The sequence below is a fragment of the Oncorhynchus mykiss genome, unplaced genomic scaffold, assembly GCF_013265735.2.
Source record: "Oncorhynchus mykiss isolate Arlee unplaced genomic scaffold, USDA_OmykA_1.1 un_scaffold_188, whole genome shotgun sequence".
NCBI classification, from domain to species: domain Eukaryota; kingdom Metazoa; phylum Chordata; class Actinopteri; order Salmoniformes; family Salmonidae; genus Oncorhynchus; species Oncorhynchus mykiss.
Window position 1 is genome coordinate 675,494 of NW_023493674.1, and position 22,623 is coordinate 698,116.

A 22,623-nucleotide genomic window follows, 5' to 3' on the forward strand; every position below is an offset into this window, starting at 1 on the left:
AGGGAGCTGGGTTTACTAAGATAACGTAGGAAGCTGGGTTTACCAAGATAATGTAGGGAGCTGGGTTTACTAAGATAACTTAGGGAGCTGGGTTTACTAAGATAACATAGGGAGCTGGGTTTCTACTATAATAACGTAGGGAGCTGGGTTTACTAAGATAACTTAGGGAGCTGGGTTTCTACTAAGATAACTTAGGGAGCTGGGTTTCTACTAAGATAACTTAGGGAGCTGGGTTTCTACTCAGATAACGTAGGGATCTGGGTTTCTTAGATAATGTAGGAAGCTGGGTTTCTGCTAAGATAACGTAGGGAGCTTTGTTTCTACTAAAATAACGTAGGGAGCTGGGTTTCTACTAAGATAACGTAGGGAGCTGGGTTTACTAAGATAATATAGGGAGCTGGGTTTCTGCTATGATAACGTAGGGAGCTGGGTTTCTACTAAGATAACATAGGGAGCTGGGTTTCTACCAAGATAACGTAGGGAGCTGGGTTTCTACTTAGATAACGTAGGGAGCTGGGTTTACTAAGATAACGTAGGGAGCTGGGTTTACTAAGATAACGTAGGGAGCTGGGTTTACCAAGATAATGTAGGGAGCTGGGTTTACTAAGATAACTTAGAGAGCTGGGTTTACTAAGATAACATAGGGAGCTGGGTTTCTACTATGATAACGTAGGGAGCCGGGTTTCTACTAAAATAACTTAGGGAGCTGGGTTTACAAAGGTAACGAAGGGAGCTGAGTTTCTGCTAAGATAACGTAGGGAGCTGGGTTTCTACTAAGATAACATAGGGAGCTGGGTTTCTACCAAGATAACGTAGGGAGCTGGGTTTCTACTAAGATAACATATGGAGCTGTGTTTCTGCTAAGATAACGTAGGGAGCTGAGTTTCTACTAAGATAACGTAGGGAGCTGGGTTTACTAAGATAACGTAGGGAGCTGTGATTACTTAGATAACGTAGGGAGCTGGGTTTCTGCTAGGATAACGTAGGGAGCTGGGTTTACTAAGATAATGTAGGGAGCTGGGATTACTAAAATGACGTAGGGAGCTGGGTTTACTAAGATAACGTAGGGAGCTGGGTTTCTACTAAGATAATGTAGGGAGCTGGGTTTCTACTAAAATAACGTAGGGAGCTGGGTTTCTACTAAGATAACGTAGGGAGCTTAGTTTACTAAGATAACGTAGGGAGCTGGGTTTACTAAGATAACGTAGGTAGCTGGGTTTCTACTAAGATAATGTAGGGAGCTGGGTTTCTGCTAAGATAACATAGGGAGCTGGGTTTCTACTAAGATAACATAGGGAGCTGGATTTCTGCTCGATAACATAGGGAGCTGGGTTTCTGCTCGACAACATAGGGAGCTGGATTTCTGCTCGATAACATCGGGAGCTGGGTTTCTGCTCGACAACGTAGGGAGCTGGGTTTCTACTAAGATAACGTAGGGAGCTGGGTTTCTACTAAGATAACGTAGGGAGCTTAGTTTACTAAGATAACGTAGGGAGCTGGGTTTCTACTAAGATAATGTAGGGAGCTGGGTTTCTACTAAAATAACGTAGGGAGCTGGGTTTCTACTAAGATAACATATGGAGCTGTGTTTCTGCTAAGATAACGTAGGGAGCTGAGTTTCTACTAAGATAACATCGGGAGCTGGGTTTCTGCTCGACAACGTAGGGAGCTGGGTTTCTACTAAGATAACGTAGGGAGCTGGGTTTCTACTAAGATAACGTAGGGAGCTTAGTTTACTAAGATAACGTAGGGAGCTGGGTTTACTAAGATAACGTAGTGAGCTGGGTTTCTACTAAGATAATGTAGGGAGCTGGGTTTCTACTAAAATAACGTAGGGAGCTGGGTTTCTACTAAGATAACGTAGGGAGCTTAGTTTACTAAGATAACGTAGGGAGCTGGGTTTACTAAGATAACGTAGGTAGCTGGGTTTCTACTAAGATAATGTAGGGAGCTGGGTTTCTGCTAAGATAACATAGGGAGCTGGGTTTCTACTAAGATAACATAGGGAGCTGGATTTCTGCTCGATAACATAGGGAGCTAGGTTTCTGCTCGATAACATAGGGAGCTGGATTTCTGCTCGATAACATCGGGAGCTAGGTTTCTGCTCGACAACGTAGGGAGCTGGGTTTCTACTAAGATAACGTAGGGAGCTGGGTTTCTACTAAGATAACGTAGGGAGCTTAGTTTACTAAGATAACGTAGGGAGCTGGGTTTCTACTAAGATAATGTAGGGAGCTGGGTTTCTACTAAAATAACGTAGGGAGCTGGGTTTACTAAGATAACGTAGGTAGCTGGGTTTCTACTAAGATAATGTAGGGAGCTGGGTTTCTGCTAAGATAACATAGGGAGCTGGGTTTCTACTAAGATAACATAGGGAGCTGGATTTCTGCTCGATAACATAGGGAGCTGGGTTTCTGCTCGACAACATAGGGAGCTGGATTTCTGCTCGATAACATCGGGAGCTGGGTTTCTGCTCGACAACGTAGGGAGCTGGGTTTCTACTAAGATAACGTAGGGAGCTGGGTTTCTACTAAGATAACGTAGGGAGCTTAGTTTACTAAGATAACGTAGGGAGCTGGGTTTCTACTAAGATAATGTAGGGAGCTGGGTTTCTACTAAAATAACGTAGGGAGCTGGGTTTCTACTAAGATAACATATGGAGCTGTGTTTCTGCTAAGATAACGTAGGGAGCTGAGTTTCTACTAAGATAATGTAGGGAGCTGGGTTTCTACTAAGATAACGTAGGGAGCTGGGTTTACTAAGATAACGTAGGGAGCTGGGTTTACTAACATGACGTAGGGAGCTGGGTTTACTAAGATAACGTAGGGAGCTGGGTTTAGTAAGATAACATAGGGAGCTGGGTTTACTAAGATAACGTAGGAAGCTGGGTTTACCAAGATAATGTAGGGAGCTGGGTTTACTAAGATAACTTAGGGAGCTGGGTTTACTAAGATAACATAGGGAGCTGGGTTTCTACTATAATAACGTAGGGAGCTGGGTTTACTAAGATAACTTAGGGAGCTGGGTTTCTACTAAGATAACTTAGGGAGCTGGGTTTCTACTAAGATAACTTAGGGAGCTGGGTTTCTACTCAGATAACGTAGGGATCTGGGTTTCTTAGATAATGTAGGAAGCTGGGTTTCTGCTAAGATAACGTAGGGAGCTTTGTTTCTACTAAAATAACGTAGGGAGCTGGGTTTCTACTAAGATAACGTAGGGAGCTGGGTTTACTAAGATAATATAGGGAGCTGGGTTTCTGCTATGATAACGTAGGGAGCTGGGTTTCTACTAAGATAACATAGGGAGCTGGGTTTCTACCAAGATAACGTAGGGAGCTGGGTTTCTACTTAGATAACGTAGGGAGCTGGGTTTACTAAGATAACGTAGGGAGCTGGGTTTACTAAGATAACGTAGGGAGCTGGGTTTACCAAGATAATGTAGGGAGCTGGGTTTACTAAGATAACTTAGAGAGCTGGGTTTACTAAGATAACATAGGGAGCTGGGTTTCTACCAAGATAACGTAGGGAGCTGGGTTTCTACTATGATAACGTAGGGAGCCGGGTTTCTACTAAAATAACTTAGGGAGCTGGGTTTACAAAGGTAACGAAGGGAGCTGAGTTTCTGCTAAGATAACGTAGGGAGCTGGGTTTCTACTAAGATAACATAGGGAGCTGGGTTTCTACCAAGATAACGTAGGGAGCTGGGTTTCTACTAAGATAACATATGGAGCTGTGTTTCTGCTAAGATAACGTAGGGAGCTGAGTTTCTACTAAGATAACGTAGGGAGCTGGGTTTACTAAGATAACGTAGGGAGCTGTGATTACTTAGATAACGTAGGGAGCTGGGTTTCTGCTAGGATAACGTAGGGAGCTGGGTTTACTAAGATAATGTAGGGAGCTGGGATTACTAAAATGACGTAGGGAGCTGGGTTTACTAAGATAACGTAGGGAGCTGGGTTTCTACTAAGATAATGTAGGGAGCTGGGTTTCTACTAAAATAACGTAGGGAGCTGGGTTTCTACTAAGATAACGTAGGGAGCTTAGTTTACTAAGATAACGTAGGGAGCTGGGTTTACTAAGATAACGTAGGTAGCTGGGTTTCTACTAAGATAATGTAGGGAGCTGGGTTTCTGCTAAGATAACATAGGGAGCTGGGTTTCTACTAAGATAACATAGGGAGCTGGATTTCTGCTCGATAACATAGGGAGCTGGGTTTCTGCTCGACAACATAGGGAGCTGGATTTCTGCTCGATAACATCGGGAGCTGGGTTTCTGCTCGACAACGTAGGGAGCTGGGTTTCTACTAAGATAACGTAGGGAGCTGGGTTTCTACTAAGATAACGTAGGGAGCTTAGTTTACTAAGATAACGTAGGGAGCTGGGTTTCTACTAAGATAATGTAGGGAGCTGGGTTTCTACTAAAATAACGTAGGGAGCTGGGTTTCTACTAAGATAACATATGGAGCTGTGTTTCTGCTAAGATAACGTAGGGAGCTGAGTTTCTACTAAGATAACATCGGGAGCTGGGTTTCTGCTCGACAACGTAGGGAGCTGGGTTTCTACTAAGATAACGTAGGGAGCTGGGTTTCTACTAAGATAACGTAGGGAGCTTAGTTTACTAAGATAACGTAGGGAGCTGGGTTTACTAAGATAACGTAGTGAGCTGGGTTTCTACTAAGATAATGTAGGGAGCTGGGTTTCTACTAAAATAACGTAGGGAGCTGGGTTTCTACTAAGATAACGTAGGGAGCTTAGTTTACTAAGATAACGTAGGGAGCTGGGTTTACTAAGATAACGTAGGTAGCTGGGTTTCTACTAAGATAATGTAGGGAGCTGGGTTTCTGCTAAGATAACATAGGGAGCTGGGTTTCTACTAAGATAACATAGGGAGCTGGATTTCTGCTCGATAACATAGGGAGCTAGGTTTCTGCTCGATAACATAGGGAGCTGGATTTCTGCTCGATAACATCGGGAGCTAGGTTTCTGCTCGACAACGTAGGGAGCTGGGTTTCTACTAAGATAACGTAGGGAGCTGGGTTTCTACTAAGATAACGTAGGGAGCTTAGTTTACTAAGATAACGTAGGGAGCTGGGTTTCTACTAAGATAATGTAGGGAGCTGGGTTTCTACTAAAATAACGTAGGGAGCTGGGTTTCTACTAAGATAACATATGGAGCTGTGTTTCTGCTAAGATAACGTAGGGAGCTGAGTTTCTACTAAGATAACATCGGGAGCTGGGTTTCTGCTCGACAACGTAGGGAGCTGGGTTTCTACTAAGATAACGTAGGGAGCTGGGTTTCTACTAAGATAACGTAGGGAGCTTAGTTTACTAAGATAACGTAGGGAGCTGGGTTTACTAAGATAACGTAGTGAGCTGGGTTTCTACTAAGATAATGTAGGGAGCTGGGTTTCTACTAAAATAACGTAGGGAGCTGGGTTTCTACTAAGATAACGTAGGGAGCTTAGTTTACTAAGATAACGTAGGGAGCTGGGTTTACTAAGATAACGTAGGTAGCTGGGTTTCTACTAAGATAATGTAGGGAGCTGGGTTTCTGCTAAGATAACATAGGGAGCTGGGTTTCTACTAAGATAACATAGGGAGCTGGATTTCTGCTCGATAACATAGGGAGCTAGGTTTCTGCTCGATAACATAGGGAGCTGGATTTCTGCTCGATAACATCGGGAGCTAGGTTTCTGCTCGACAACGTAGGGAGCTGGGTTTCTACTAAGATAACGTAGGGAGCTGGGTTTCTACTAAGATAACGTAGGGAGCTTAGTTTACTAAGATAACGTAGGGAGCTGGGTTTCTACTAAGATAATGTAGGGAGCTGGGTTTCTACTAAAATAACGTAGGGAGCTGGGTTTCTACTAAGATAACATATGGAGCTGTGTTTCTGCTAAGATAACGTAGGGAGCTGAGTTTCTACTAAGATAATGTAGGGAGCTGGGTTTCTACTAAGATAACGTAGGGAGCTGGGTTTACTAAGATAACGTAGGGAGCTGGGTTTACTAACATGACGTAGGGAGCTGGGTTTACTAAGATAACGTAGGGAGCTGGGTTTAGTAAGATAACATAGGGAGCTGGGTTTACTAAGATAACGTAGGGAGCTGGGTTTACCAAGATAATGTAGGGAGCTGGGTTTACTAAGATAACTTAGGGAGCTGGGTTTACTAAGATAACATAGGGAGCTGGGTTTCTACTATAATAACGTAGGGAGCTGGATTTACTAAGATAACTTAGGGAGCTGGGTTTCTACTAAGATAACTTAGGGAGCTGGGTTTCTACTAAGATAACTTAGGGAGCTGGGTTTCTACTCAGATAACGTAGGGATCTGGGTTTCTTAGATAATGTAGGAAGCTGGGTTTCTGCTAAGATAACGTAGGGAGCTTTGTTTCTACTAAGATAACTTAGGGAGCTGGGTTTCTACTAAGATAACGCAGGGAGCTGGGTTTACTAAGATAATATAGGGATCTGGGTTTCTGCTAAGATAACGTAGGGAGCTGGGTTTCTACTAAGATAACATAGGGAGCTGGGTTTCTACCAAGATAACGTAGGGAGCTGGGTTTCTACTTAGATAACGTAGGGAGCTGGGTTTACTAAGATAACGTAGGGAGCTGGGTTTACTAAGATAACGTAGGGAGCTGGGTTTACCAAGATAATGTAGGGAGCTGGGTTTACTAAGATAACTTAGGGAGCTGGGTTTACTAAGATAACATAGGGAGCTGGGTTTCTACTATGATAACGTAGGGAGCTGGGTTTACTAAGATAACTTAGGGAGCTGGGTTTCTACTAAGATAACTTAGGGATCTGGGTTTCTTAGATAATGTAGGAAGCTGGGTTTCTGCTAAGATAACTTAGGGAGCTTTGTTTCTACTAAGATAACGTAGGGAGCTGGGTTTCTACTAAGATAACGTAGGGAGCTGGGTTTACTAAGATAACGTAGGGAGCTGGGTTTCTACTAAGATAACGTTAGGAGCTGGGTTTACTAAGATAATATAGGGAGCTGGGTTTCTGCTAAGATAACGTAGGGAGCTGGGTTTCTACTAAGATAACATAGGGAGCTGGGTTTCTACCAAGATAACGTAGGGAGCTGGGTTTCTACTTAGATAATGTAGGGAGCTGGGTTTCTACTAAAATAACGTAGGGAGCTGGGTTTACTAAGATAACGAAGGGAGCTGGGTTTACTAAGATAACTTAGGGAGCTGGGTTTATACTAAGTTAACTTAGGGAGCTGGGTTTCTACTCAGATAACGTAGGGATCTGGGTTTCTTAGATAATGTAGGAAGCTGGGTTTCTGCTAAGATAACGTAGGGAGCTTTGTTTCTACTAAGATAACGTAGGGAGCTGGGTTTCTACTAAGATAACGTAGGGAGCTGGGTTTACTAAGATAACGTAGGGAGCTGGGTTTCTACTAAGATAACGTTGGGAGCTGGGTTTACTAAGATAATATAGGGAGCTGGGTTTCTGCTAAGATAACGTAGGGAGCTGGGTTTCTACTAAGATAACATAGGGAGCTGGGTTTCTACCAAGATAACGTAGGGAGCTGGGTTTCTACTTAGATAACGTAGGGAGCTGGGTTTCTACTAAAATAACGTAGGGAGCTGTGTTTCTACTAAGATAACATATGGAGCTGTGTTTCTGCTAAGATAACGTAGGGAGCTGAGTTTCTACTAAGATAACGTAGGGAGCTGGATTTACTAAGATAACGTAGGGAGCTGTGATTACTTAGATAACGTAGGGAGCTGGGTTTCTACTTAGATAACGTAGGGAGCTGGGTTTCTACTAAGATAACGTTGGGAGCTGGGTTTACTAAGATAATATAGGGAGCTGGGTTTCTGCTAAGATAACGTAGGGAGCTGGGTTTCTACTAAGATAACATAAGGAGCTGGGTTTCTACCAAGATAACGTAGGGAGCTGGGTTTCTACTTAGATAACGTAGGGAGCCGGGTTTCTACTAAAATAACTTAGGGAGCTGGGTTTACTAAGGTAACGAAGGGAGCTGAGTTTCTGCTAAGATAACGTAGGGAGCTGGGTTTCTACTAAGATAACATAGGGAGCTGGGTTTCTACCAAGATAACGTAGGGAGCTGGGTTTCTACTAAGATAACATATGGAGCTGTGTTTCTGCTAAGATAACGTAGGGAGCTGAGTTTCTACTAAGATAACGTAGGGAGCTGGGTTTACTAAGATAACGTAGGGAGCTGTGATTACTTAGATAACGTAGGGAGCTGGGTTTCTGCTAGGATAACGTAGGGAGCTGGGTTTACTAAGATAATGTAGGGAGCTGGGATTACTAAAATGACGTAGGGAGCTGGGTTTACTAAGATAACGTAGGGAGCTGGGTTTCTACTAAGATAATGTAGGGAGCTGGGTTTCTACTAAAATAACGTAGGGAGCTGGGTTTCTACTAAGATAACGTAGGGAGCTTAGTTTACTAAGATAACGTAGGGAGCTGGGTTTACTAAGATAACGTAGGTAGCTGGGTTTCTACTAAGATAATGTAGGGAGCTGGGTTTCTGCTAAGATAACATAGGGAGCTGGGTTTCTACTAAGATAACATAGGGAGCTGGATTTCTGCTCGATAACATAGGGAGCTGGGTTTCTGCTCGACAACATAGGGAGCTGGATTTCTGCTCGATAACATCGGGAGCTGGGTTTCTGCTCGACAACGTAGGGAGCTGGGTTTCTACTAAGATAACGTAGGGAGCTGGGTTTCTACTAAGATAACGTAGGGAGCTTAGTTTACTAAGATAACGTAGGGAGCTGGGTTTCTACTAAGATAATGTAGGGAGCTGGGTTTCTACTAAAATAACGTAGGGAGCTGGGTTTCTACTAAGATAACATATGGAGCTGTGTTTCTGCTAAGATAACGTAGGGAGCTGAGTTTCTACTAAGATAACATCGGGAGCTGGGTTTCTGCTCGACAACGTAGGGAGCTGGGTTTCTACTAAGATAACGTAGGGAGCTGGGTTTCTACTAAGATAACGTAGGGAGCTTAGTTTACTAAGATAACGTATGGAGCTGGGTTTACTAAGATAACGTAGTGAGCTGGGTTTCTACTAAGATAATGTAGGGAGCTGGGTTTCTACTAAAATAACGTAGGGAGCTGGGTTTCTACTAAGATAACGTAGGGAGCTTAGTTTACTAAGATAACGTAGGGAGCTGGGTTTACTAAGATAACGTAGGTAGCTGGGTTTCTACTAAGATAATGTAGGGAGCTGGGTTTCTGCTAAGATAACATAGGGAGCTGGGTTTCTACTAAGATAACATAGGGAGCTGGATTTCTGCTCGATAACATAGGGAGCTAGGTTTCTGCTCGATAACATAGGGAGCTGGATTTCTGCTCGATAACATCGGGAGCTAGGTTTCTGCTCGACAACGTAGGGAGCTGGGTTTCTACTAAGATAACGTAGGGAGCTGGGTTTCTACTAAGATAACGTAGGGAGCTTAGTTTACTAAGATAACGTAGGGAGCTGGGTTTCTACTAAGATAATGTAGGGAGCTGGGTTTCTACTAAAATAACGTAGGGAGCTGGGTTTCTACTAAGATAACATATGGAGCTGTGTTTCTGCTAAGATAACGTAGGGAGCTGAGTTTCTACTAAGATAATGTAGGGAGCTGGGTTTCTACTAAGATAACGTAGGGAGCTGGGTTTACTAAGATAACGTAGGGAGCTGGGTTTACTAAGATAACGTAGGGAGCTGGGTTTAGTAAGATAACATAGGGAGCTGGGTTTACTAAGATAACGTAGGGAGCTGGGTTTACCAAGATAATGTAGGGAGCTGGGTTTACTAAGATAACTTAGGGAGCTGGGTTTACTAAGATAACATAGGGAGCTGGGTTTCTACTATAATAACGTAGGGAGCTGGGTTTACTAAGATAACTTAGGGAGCTGGGTTTCTACTAAGATAACTTAGGGAGCTGGGTTTCTACTCAGATAACGTAGGGATCTGGGTTTCTTAGATAATGTAGGAAGCTGGGTTTCTGCTAAGATAACGTAGGGAGCTTTGTTTCTACTAAGATAACTTAGGGAGCTGGGTTTCTACTAAGATAACGCAGGGAGCTGGGTTTACTAAGATAATATAGGGATCTGGGTTTCTGCTAAGATAACGTAGGGAGCTGGGTTTCTACTAAGATAACATAGGGAGCTGGGTTTCTACCAAGATAACGTAGGGAGCTGGGTTTCTACTTAGATAACGTAGGGAGCTGGGTTTACTAAGATAACGTAGGGAGCTGGGTTTACTAAGATAACGTAGGGAGCTGGGTTTACCAAGATAATGTAGGGAGCTGGGTTTACTAAGATAACTTAGGGAGCTGGGTTTACTAAGATAACATAGGGAGCTGGGTTTCTACTATGATAACGTAGGGAGCTGGGTTTACTAAGATAACTTAGGGAGCTGGGTTTCTACTAAGATAACGTAGGGATCTGGGTTTCTTAGATAATGTAGGAAGCTGGGTTTCTGCTAAGATAACGTAGGGAGCTTTGTTTCTACTAAGATAACGTAGGGAGCTGGGTTTCTACTAAGATAACGTAGGGAGCTGGGTTTACTAAGATAACGCAGGGAGCTGGGTTTCTACTAAGATAACGTTGGGAGCTGGGTTTACTAAGATAATATAGGGAGCTGGGTTTCTGCTAAGATAACGTAGGGAGCTGGGTTTCTACTAAGATAACATAGGGAGCTGGGTTTCTACCAAGATAACGTAGGGAGCTGGGTTTCTACTTAGATAATGTAGGGAGCTGGGTTTCTACTAAAATAACGTAGGGAGCTGGGTTTACTAAGATAACGAAGGGAGCTGCGTTTACTAAGATAACTTAGGGAGCTGGGTTTATACTAAGTTAACTTAGGGAGCTGGGTTTCTACTCTGATAACGTAGGGATCTGGGTTTCTTAGATAATGTAGGAAGCTGGGTTTCTGCTAAGATAACGTAGGGAGCTTTGTTTCTACTAAGATAACGTAGGGAGCTGGGTTTCTACTAAGATAACGTAGGGAGCTGGGTTTACTAAGATAACGTAGGGAGCTGGGTTTCTACTAAGATAACGTTGGGAGCTGGGTTTACTAAGATAATATAGGGAGCTGGGTTTCTGCTAAGATAACGTAGGGAGCTGGGTTTCTACTAAGATAACATAGGGAGCTGGGTTTCTACCAAGATAACGTAGGGAGCTGGGTTTCTACTTAGATAACGTAGGGAGCTGGGTTTCTACTAAAATAACGTAGGGAGCTGTGTTTCTACTAAGATAACATATGGAGCTGTGTTTCTGCTAAGATAACGTAGGGAGCTGAGTTTCTACTAAGATAACGTAGGGAGCTGGATTTACTAAGATAACGTAGGGAGCTGTGATTACTTAGATAACGTAGGGAGCTGGGTTTCTGCTAGGATAACGTAGGGAGCTGGGTTTACTAAGATAATGTAGGGAGCTGTGATTACTAAAATGACGAAGGTAGCTGGGTTTACAAAGATAACGTAGGGAGCTGGGTTTACTAAGATAACGAAGGGAGCTGGGTCCCTGCTAAGATAACGTAGGGAGCTGGGTTTCTACTAAGATAACGTAGGGAGCTGGGTTTCTACTAATATAACGTAGGGAGCTTGGGTCTGCTAAGATAACGTAAGGAGCTGGGTTTAGTAAGATAACGTAGGGAGCTGAGTTTACTAAGATAACGTAGGGAGCTGGGTTTACTAAGATAACGAAGGGAGCTGGGTTTGTACTAAGATAACGTAGGGAGCTGAGTTTACTAAGATAACGTAGGGAGCTGGGTTTACTAAGATAACGTAGGGAGCTGGGTCCCTGCTAAGATAACGTAGGGAGCTGGGTTTCTACTAAGATAACGTAGGGAGCTGGGTTTCTGCTAAGATAACGTAGGGAGCTGGGTTTCTACTAAGATAACGTAGGGAGCTGGGTTTCTACTAAGATAACGTAGGGAGCTTAGTTTACTAAGATAACGTAGGGAGCTGGGTTTACTAAGATAACGTAGGGTGCTGGGTTTCTACTAAGATAATGTAGGGAGCTGGGTTTCTACTAAGATAACGTAGGGAGCTGGGTTTCTTAGATAATGTAGGCAGCTGGGTTTCTGCTAAGATAACATCGGGAGCTGGATTTCTGCTCGATAACATAGGGAGCTGGGTTTCTGCTCGACAACTTAGGGAGCTGGATTTCTGCTAGATAACATAGGAAGCTGGGTTTCTGCTAGATAACTTAGGGAGCTGGGTTTCTACTAAGATAACATAGGGAGCTGGGTTTCTGCTAGATAACTTAGGGAATTGTTTTAACCAAGGGTCATTTAGCTATTTGATTAGAAAGTATTGTACCTTTGTAGGTTTAAAAATTAATTTGATGAAACACTGAATTTGGCCTTACTGCTATTCCCCACGAAAACCATCGAATCACAGATTCATGGGAAAACATGAATACAGGAAGTATCTTTGAAGTGTCTGAGAGATACAATAACTTTACTACAACACTGCTCCCTCTACCTCCTCTCCTTCCTCTCTCTGCCTCCTCTCCTTCCTCCCTCTGCCTCCTCTCCTTCCTCCCTCTGCCTCCTCTCCTTCCTTTCTCTGCCTCCTCTCTCTGCCTCTCTCTGCCTCCTCTCTCTGCCTCCTCTCCTTCCTCTCTCTGCCTCCTCTCCTTCCTCTCTCTGCCTCCTCTCATTCCTCCCTCTGCCTCCTCTCCTTCATCTCTCTGCCTCCTCTCCTTCATCTATCTGCCTCCTCTCCTTCCTCTCTGCCCCCTCTCCTTCCTCTCTCTGCCTCCTCTCCTTCGTCTCTGCCTCCTCTCCTTCCTCTCTCTGCCTCCTCTCCTTTGTCTCTCTGCCTTCTCTCTTTCCTCTCTCTGCCTCCTCTCTTTCATCTCTCTGCCTCCTCTCCTTCATCTCTCTGCCTCCTCTCCTTCCTCTCTCTGCCTCCTCTCCTTCCGCTCTCTGCCTCTTCTCCTTCCTCTCTCTGCCTCCTCTCCTTCCTCTCTCTGCCTCCTCTCCTTCCTCCCTCTGCCTCCTCTCCTTCCTCTCTCTGCCTCCTCTCCTTTGTCTCTCTGCCTCCTCTCCTTCCTCCCTCTGCCTCCTCTCCTTCCTCTCTCTGCCTCCTCTCCTTTGCCTCTCTGCCGCCTCTCCTTCCTCCCTCTGCCTTCTCTCCTTCCTCTCTCTGCCTCCTCTCTTTCATCTCTCTGCCTCCTCTCCTTCCTCTCTCTGCCTCCTCTCCTTCCTCTCTGCCTCCTCTCCTTCCTCTCTCTGCCTCCTCTCCTTCCTCTCTCTGCCTCCTCTCCTTCCTCCCTCTGCCACCTCTCCTTCCTTTCTCTGCCTCCTCTCTGCCTCCTCTCCTTTGTCTCTCTGCCTCCTCTCCCTCCTCTCTCTCTCCTCTCCTTCCTCTCTCTGCCTCCTCTCCTTTGTCTCTCTGCCTCCTCTCCTTCCTCCCTCTGCCTCCTCTCCTTCCTCTCTGCCTCCTCTCCTTCCTCTCTCTGCCTCCTCTCCTTCATCTCTGCCTCCTCTCCTTCCTCTCTCTGCCTCCTCTCCTTCCGCTCTCTGCCTCTTCTCCTTCCTCTCTCTGCCTCCTCTCCTTCCTCTCTCTGCCTCCTCTCCTTCCTCCCTCTGCCTCCTCTCCTTCCTCTCTCTGCCTCCTCTCCTTTGTCTCTCTGCCTCCTCTCCTTCCTCCCTCTGCCTCCTCTCCTTCCTCTCTCTGCCTCCTCTCCTTTGTCTCTCTGCCTCCTCTCCTTCCTCCCTCTGCCTTCTCTCCTTCCTCTCTCTGCCTCCTCTCTTTCCTCTCTCTGCCTCCTCTCCTTCATCTCTCTGCCTCCTCTCCTTCTTCTCTCTGCCTCCTCTCCTTCCTCTCTGCCTCCTCTCCTTCCTCTCTCTGCCTCCTCTCCTTCCTCTCTCTGCCTCCTCTCCTTCCTCTCTCTGCCTCCTCTCCTTCCTCCCTCTGCCACCTCTCCTTCCTTTCTCTGCCTCCTCTCTGCCTCCTCTCCTTTGTCTCTCTGCCTCCTCTCCCTCCTCTCTCTCTCCTCTCCTTCCTCTCTCTGCCTCCTCTCCTTTGTCTCTCTGCCTCCTCTCCTTCCTCCCTCTGCCTCCTCTCCTTCCTCTCTGCCTCCTCTCCTTCATCTCTGCCTCCTCTCCTTCCTCTCTCTGTCTCCTCTCGTTCCTCTATCTGCCTTTAGTCTGTCTCTATCAGAGATATAAACTCAGCAAAAAAAGAAATGTCCCTCCATCAGTGTTCAGACTGTCTGCAATAGGCTGAGAGAGGCTGGACTCAGGGCCTGTAGGCCTGTTGTAAGGCAGGTCCTCACCAGACATCACCGGCAACAACGTCGCCTATGGGCACAAACCCACTGTCTTTGGACCAGGCAGGACTGGCAAAAAGTGTTCTTCACTGTCAGATTCGCGTTTATCATCAAAGGAATGAGCGTTACACCGAGGCCTGTACTCTGAATCGAGATCGATTCGGAGGTGGAGGGTCCGTCATGGTCTGGGGCGGTGTGTCACAGCATCATCAGACTGAGCTTGTTGTCATTGCAGGCAATCTCAATGCTGTGCTTTACAGGGAAAACATCCTCCTTCCTCATGTGGTATCCTTCCTGCAGGCTCATCTTGACATGACCCTCCCGCATGACAATGCCACCAGCCATACTGCTTGTTCTGTGCGTGATTTCCTGCAAGACAGGAATGTTAGTGTTCTGCCATAGCCAGCGAAGAGCCCGGATCTCAATCCCATTATGCTAATTCGATTTCCGCAGGGGCACGGACATCAACTATAGAATCTCTAGTCTAGAGAACGTTAACATATTTCTCTAAGGTTGACCACCAAATGGTGCTAGTTCCACTCTACATTGTGTGTGTGGTGGGGGGGCTTGTTTACCCAGCATGCAGCAGATGACTTGCTGTCTTTGAAGGGTCACCATAGCAACAGGAAACTCTCCCTCCAATGCCCACGCTTGCCTGTAAGCACCTTTTTTCTCTGCCTCACCCCTTCCCTCTCGCTCTTCTCTCTCTCCATCGCTCTCTTCCTGCCCCTATCCCTCTCTTCCCTATCGCTCTTCTCTCTCTCCATCGCTCTCTTCCTTCCCCTATCCCTCTTTCCCTCTCTGCTTCTCCCTCTTGCTCTCACTATCTCTCCATTTCTCTGCCTCTCCTACCCCCTCTCTCTTTCTCTGTGACTCTCCTCTCTCTCTCTCTCTCTCTCTCTCCTCTCTCTCTCTCTGTCTCTGCCTCCACCCCATCTCTCTCTCTGCCTCCATCCCCCTCTCTTTCTCTCTTTACCTCTACCTGCCCCTCTCACTACATCTTCTCCCCCCTCTTTTTCTCTTTACCTCTCCTTGCCCCCTCTCTCTGCCTTTCCTCTCTCTCTCTTTGAGTCTCCGCTCTCTCTCTGCCTCTCCTTCTTGTCTCTCCCTCTGCCTCTCCCTTGTCTCTCTCTCTGCTTCTCCTTCCCCCTCTTTTTTTCTGCCTCTCTCTGCCTCTCCTTCCCCCTCTTTTTTCTGCCTCTCCTTCCCTCTCTTTGCCTCTCCCTTCCCTCTCTCTCTATGTCTCCTCTCTTCTTTCCTCTCCTTCCACCTCTCTATACCTCTCCCTGTCCCTCTCTCTGTCTGTCTCTCCATTTCCCTCTCTCTCTCTCTTTACCTCTCTCGCTCTTTACCTCTCCTTCCCTCTGCACTTCTCCTACTGTCTGCCTCCTCTCTCCTTCCTCTCTCTCTGCCTCTCTACCCTCTCCGATTGTCTCTGCCTCCTCTCTCCTTCCTCTCTCTTTGACTCTCTACCCTCCCCAACTTTTTCTGCCTCCTCTCTCTCTCTGCCACTACCCTCTCACACTGTCTCTGCCTCTCAACCTCTCCCACTGTCTCTGCCGCCTCTTTCCTTCACCTCTCTCCTTCCCTCTCTCTCTGCCTCTCTACCATCTCCCACTCTCTGCCTCCTCTCTATGCCTCTCTACCCTCTCCCACTGTCTCTCTATGCCTCTCTCCCCTCCCTCTCTCTCCCCTCTCCCATTGTCTCCGCCTCCACTCTCCTTCCTTTCTCTCTCTGCCTCTCTACCCTCTCCCATTGTTTCTGCCTCCTCTCTCATTCCCTCTGCCTCTCTACACTATCCCACTGCCTCTGCCTCCTCTCTCCTTCCTCTCTCTCTCTCTGCCTCTCTACCCTCTCCCACTGTCTCTGCCTCTTCTCTCCTTCCTCTCTCTCTCTCTGCCTCTCTACCCTCTCCCACTGTCTGCCTCCTCTCTGCCTCTCTACCCTCTCCCACTGTCTCTGCCTCCTCTCTGCCTCTCTACCCTCTCCCACTGTCTCTGCCTCTCTACCCTCTCCCACTGTCTCAGCCTCCTCTCTGCCTCTCTACCCTCTCCCACTGTCTCTGCCTCCTCTCTGCCTCTCTACCCTCTCCCACTGTCTCTGCCTCTCTACCCTCTCCCACTGTCTCTGCCTCCTCTCTGCCTCTCTACCCTCTCCCACTGTCTCTGCCTCCTCTCTGCCTCTCTACCCTCTCCCACTCTCTCTGCCTCTCTACCCTCTCCCACTCTCTCTGCCTCTCTACCCTCTCCCACTGTCTCTGCCTCTCTACCCTCTCCCACTGTCTCTGCCTCCTCTCTGCCTCTCTACCCTCTCCCACTCTCTCTGCCTCTCTACCCTCTCCCACTGTCTCTGCCTCCTCTCTGCCTCTCTACCCTCTCCCACTCTCTCTGCCTCTCTACCCTCTCCCACTCTCTCTGCCTCTCTACCCTCTCCCACTGTCTCTGCCTCTCTACCCTCTCCCACTGTCTCTGCCTCCTCTCTGCCTCTCTACCCTCTCCCACTGTCTCTGCCTCTCTACCCTCTCCCACTCTCTCTGCCTCTCTACCCTCTCCCACTCTCTCTGCCTCTCTACCCTCTCCCACTGTCTCTGCCTCTCTACCCTCTCCCACTGTCTCTGCCTCCTCTCTGCCTCTCTACCCTCTCCCACTGTCTCTGCCTCTCTACCCTCTCCCACTGTCTCTGCCTCCTCTCTGCCTCTCTACCCTCTCCCACTGTCTCTGCCTCTCTACCCTCTCCCACTGTCTCTGCCTCTCTACCCTCTCCCTCTGTCTCTGCCTCTTCTCTCCTTCCTCTCTCTCTGATTCCTTCACACTTATCACTCTGCCATACATTTTCTTCCTTTCTTTCTCAATTTTCTAGTTTCCTCTCCTCCTTTCTCCTCCTCTTCTGTTATCTGAGAGTGATGTGTTAGTGTCAGAGAGAGGGAGGGAGGGAGGGAGGAAAGGGGATAGATTGGTGTAGGTCTGGCCCACGCATCAGTGGGAGACTGAGCCTTTCTATCCACACACACACAGTCAGTGTGTCATGCTTGCACTGTGTGGGCTGAACTGAGCATTCTTGCCATACAGTAACGGTACATAGACTGCCTCCTCTTTCCTCTCTCTCTCTCTCCTCTCTTTCCCCTCTCTCTCTCATCCATTTCTCGTTCCCCTCGCTTTCCTCGTTTCCTCTTCTTCTCTCTTTCCTCTCTTTCCTCTCTCTCCATCTCTTTCTTTCTCCCCATCTCTCTGGCTTTCTCACACTCTACATCTCTCTCTTTCTCTCTCACACTCCATCTCTCTCTCCACCTCTCTCTCAGTGTGCAGGCAGAGAAGCCTGGTGATGGAGGATCTGTGTCTCTGATGCTGTGGGTGAGTCTCTTCTCTCTCCTGCATGCTTTCTGTTGAGGGTTGCAATGTGTGTGTGTGTGTGTGTGTGTGTGTGTGTGTGTGTGTGTGTGTGTGTGTGTGTGTGTGTGTGTGTGTGTGTGTGTGTGTGTGTGTGTGTGTGTGTGTGTGTGTGTGTGTGTGTGTGTGTGTGTGTGTGTGTGTGTGTGTGTGTGTGTGTGTGTGTGTGTGTGAGTGAAGCAGCTAATGACACAGCTTGCCTCTCACCTGCTGTACCTCTACCTGTCTCTACCTGATTACAGTCGTGACTGAAGCTTCTTCACCCACACGTCACTTTCCCTCCTCCCCTCTCTCTCCTTTTTCCCCTTCTCCCTCTCTGTCCTGCCCTCTCATTTTCTCCCTCTCCATTCCCAAACCAATAAATACTTTTGGTACCTTCAAGATATAAAACATATCATGAGTAATCCACATGACAAGGTTTCAGTATGATGATGAGACTGGTTGAGTGTCAAGATGTTTCAGTATGATGATGAAGACTGGTTGATTGTTTCAGTATGATGATGAAGACTTGTTGAGTGTTTCAGTATGATGATGAGACTGGTTGAGTGTCAAGATGTTTCAGTATGATGATGAAGACTGGTTGAGTGTCAAGATGTTTCAGTATGATGATGAAGACTGGTTGATTGTTTCAGTATGATGATGAAGACTTGTTGAGTGTTTCAGTATGATGATGAGACTGGTTGAGTGTTTCAGTATGATGATGAAGACTTGTTGAGTGTTTCAGTATGATGATGAAGACTTGTTGAGTGTTTCAGTATGATGATGAGACTGGTTGAGTGTTTCAGTATGATGATGAAGACTTGTTGAGTGTTTCAGTATGATGATGAGACTGGTTGAGTGTCAAGATGTTTCAGTACGATGATGAAGACTGGTTGAGTGTTTCAGTATGATGATGAAGACTGGTTGAGTGTTTCAGTATGATGATGAAGACTTGTTGAGTTTTTCAGTATGATGATGAGACTGATTGAGTGTTTCAGTATAATGATGAGACTGGTTGAGTGTATCATTATGATGATGAGCCTGGTTGAGTGTGTCAGTATGTTTCAGTATGATGATGAAGACTGGTTGAGTTTTTTATTATGATGATGAAGACTGGTTGAGTGTTTCAGTATGATGATGAGACTGGTTGAGTGTTTCAGTATAATTATGAGACTGGTTGAGTGTTTCATTATGATGATGAGGCTGGTTGAGTGTTTCAGTATGATGTTGAGACTGGTTGAGTGTTTCAGTATGATGTTGAGACTGGTTGAGAGTTTCAGTATAATGATGAGACTGGTTTAGTGTTTCATTATGATGATGAAGACTGGTTGAGTGTTTCAGTATGATGATGAAGACTGGTTTAGTGTTTCAGTATGATGATGAGACTGGTTGAGTATTTCAGTATGATGATGAGACTGGTTGAGTGTCTCAATGTCTCAGTATGATGATGAAGACTGTCTGAGTGTTTCATTATGAAGATAAAGACTGGTTGAGTGTTTCACTATGATGATGAAGACTAGTTGAGTGTTTCAGTATGATGATGAAGACTGGTTGAGTGTTTCAGTATGATGATGAAGACTGATTGAGTGTTTCAGTATGATGATGAGACTGGTTGAGCGTTTCATTATGATGATGAAGACTGGTTGAGTGTTTCATTATGAAGATAAAGACTGGTTGAGTGTTTCAGTATGATGATGAGCCTGGTTTAGTGTTTCAGGATGATGATGAGATTGGTTGAGTGTCTCAATGTTTCAGTATGATGATGAAGACTGGTTGAGTGTTTCAGTATGATGATGAGGACTGGTTGAGTGTTTCATTATGGTGATGGAGACTGGTTGAGTGTTTCAGTATGAAGATGAGACTGGTTGAGTGTTTCAGTATGATGATGAGGACTGGTTGAGTGTTTCAGTATGATGATGAGACTGGTTGAGTGTTTCATTATGGTGATGAAGACTGGTTGAGTGTTTCAGTATGGTGATGAAGACTGGTTGAGTGTTTCAGTATGATGATGAGACTGGTTGAGTGTGAAAAACTAGTGTCTAAATGTTTTTGTTTGTATTTCTGATGTATGTTTGAGGGTTATGTAATGAATATCTCTCTCTCACCTCTTTCTCTCAATTAAATTAAATTTAAGGGCTTTATTGTCATGGAAACATATGTTTACATTGCCAAAGTAAGTGACATAGATAATAAACAAAAGGGAAATAAATGAACAGTAAACATCACACTCACAAAAGCACAACATTTTAAAAATAATATAGATATTTGAAATGTTATTACTGGCTATGTACAATGTTGTAGGAATGTGGAAATAGTTGAAGTACAAAAGGGAAGATGAATAAACAGAGGAATATGGGTTGTATTTACAATGGTGTTTGTTCTTCACTGGTTGCCATTGTGGCAACAGGTCACAAATCTCGCTGCACACAGGTATTTCACGTATGGAAGTTTATCAATGTTGGATTTGTTTTGTAATTCTTTGTGGGTCTCTGTGTAATCTGAGGGAAATATGTCTCTCTAATATGGTCATACATTTGACAGGAGATTAGGAAGTTCAGTTCGGTTTCAAATCAAATCAAATCAAATTTATTTGATTTCCACCTCATTTTGTGGGCAGTGTGCACAGCCTGTCTTCTCTTGAGAGCTAAGTCCGCCGATGGTGGCCTCTCTCAATAGCAAAGCCATGCTCACTGCGTCTGTACATAGTCAAAGCTTTCCATCATTTTGGGTCAGTCACAGTGGTCAGGTATTCTGTTTAGCAAATAACATTCCAGTTTGCTTTTTCAACGTGTCAAGTAATTCTTTTTTTGTTTTCTCATGATTTGGTTGGGTCTAATTGTGTTGCTGTCCTGGGGCTTTGAGGGGTCTGGTTGTGAACACAGCTCGCTGAGGGGACTCTTCTCCAGGTTCATCTCTCTGTAGGTGAGGGCTTTGTAATGGAAGGTTTGGGAATCACTTCCTTTGAAGTGGTTGTAGAATTTAACAGCTAGAATATAATTGTTATTTTGGGGATTCTGGGTAAAGTCCTAATTCTGCTCTGCGTGCATTAGTTGGTGTTCTACATTGTACACGGAAGATGATTTTGCAGTTCTACATGCAGAGTCTCAATTTGGTGTTTGTCCCATTTTGTGAATTCTTGGTTGGTGAGCGGACCCCAGACCTCACAACCATATAGGGCAATGGGTTCTATCGCTGATTCAGAAATGTGTCAAATTTTATGCTCCTTTTGTGTGCATAACAGCTTTATGGAAGTTACCTGTGGTGCTGATGTTTAGGTTGAGGTAGGTATAGTTGTTGGTGTGCTCTAGGGCAACAGTGTCTAGATGGAATTTGTATTTGTGGTCCTTTGGAACACCATTATTTTTGTTTTACTGAGATTTTCTATCAGGGCCCAGGTCTGGCAGAATCTGTGCATAAGATTTAGGTGCTGCTGTAGGCCCTCCAATGGTTGGGGACAGAAGCACCAGATCATCAGCAAGCAGTATACATTTGACCTCAGATTCTAGCAGGGTGAGGCCGGGTGCTGCAGACTGTTCTAGAGCCCTTGCCAATTGGTTGATATATATGTTGAAGAGGGTGGGGCGCAAGCTGCGTACATGGATTTTATAATATCGTATGTTTTCCCACAACACCGCTTTCCATCAATGTATATACCAGATCCTCATGCCGAATTGAGTCTAAAGCTTTTTTTGAAATCAGCAAAGCATGAGAAGACTTTGCTTTTGTTTTGTTTGCTTGTCAATTAGGGTGCGCAGGGTGAATACGTGGTCTGTCGTACGGTCATTTGTTAAAAAGCCAAATTGAAATATGATCAGTACATTGTTTTCACTGAGGAAATGTAGGAGTCTGCTGTTAATGATAATGCAGAGGATTTTCCCAAGGTGGCTGTTGACGCATATCCCGCGGTAGTTATTGGGGTCACATTTCTCTTCACTTCTGTGGATTGGGGTGATCAATCCTTGGTTCCATGTATTGGGGAAGATGCCAGAGCTGAGGATAATTTTAAAGATTTTAAGAATAGCCAATTGGAACTTGTGGTCTGTATATTTGATCATTTCATTGAGGATCCCATCAACACCACAGGCCTTCTTGGGTTGGAGGGTTGGCATTTTGTCCTCTAGTTCATTCATTGTAATTGGAGAATCCAGTGGGTTCTGGTCATCTTTAATAGTTGACTGTTTTATTGATCATGTGTATGCTTTTGCTGGTTGTCCTTTGTTATAGAGCCAATCAGATTGGAGAAGTGATTTATCCATAGATATATACTGTAGTTATAGAGCCAATCAGATTGGAGAAGTGATTTATCCATAGATAGATACTGTAGTTATAGAGCCAATCAGATTGGAGAAGTGATTTATCCATAGATAGATACTGTAGTTATAGAGCCAGTCAGATTGGTGTTGTGGTTTATCCATAGATAGATACTGTAGTTATAGAGCCAATCAGATTGGTGTTGTGGTTTATCCATAGATAGATACTGTAGTTATAGAGCCAGTCAGATTGGTGTTGTGGTTTATCCATAGATAGATACTGTAGTTATAGAGCCAATTAGATTGGAGAAGTGATATATCCATAGATATATACTGTAGTTATAGAGCCAATCAGATTGGAGAAGTGATTTATCCATAGATAGATACTGTAGTTATAGAGCCAATCAGATTGGTGATTTGTGGTTTATCCATAGATAGATACTGTAGTTATAGAGCCAATTAGATTGGAGAAGTGATATATCCATAGATATATACTGTAGTTATAGAGCCAATCAGATTGGAGAAGGGGTTTATCCATAGATAGATACTGTAGTTATAGAGCCAATCAGATTGGTGTTGTGGTTTATCCATAGATAGATACTGTAGTTATAGAGCCAATCAGATTGGAGAAGGGGTTTCTCTCTCTCTCTCTCTCTCTCTCTCTCTCTCTCTCTCTCTCTCTCTCTCTCTCTCTCTCTCTCTCTCTCTCTCTCTCTCTCTCTCTCTCTTTTTTCAAGGGGCTTT

The 22,623-nt window shown here is 45.2% G+C and overlaps 1 protein-coding gene across 3 annotated transcripts in view; it reads left to right on the forward strand.

The window, feature by feature from the left end:
- The first annotated feature begins 17,451 nt into the window (after positions 1–17,451).
- Positions 17,452–22,623, forward strand: part of LOC118947678 (SH3 and multiple ankyrin repeat domains protein 3-like) — a 137,478-nt gene continuing 132,306 nt past the window's right edge. For 2 of the 3 annotated variants that reach the window (XM_036972633.1, XM_036972634.1), the window contains exon 1: positions 17,453–17,614. In XM_036972633.1, the coding sequence (XP_036828528.1) occupies positions 17,606–17,614 (9 nt within the window). In that variant the 5' untranslated portion in view covers positions 17,453–17,605. Of the gene's footprint in view, positions 17,615–22,623 lie in introns of all 3 variants that reach the window. The other variant, XM_036972637.1, reaches the window with a different exon arrangement.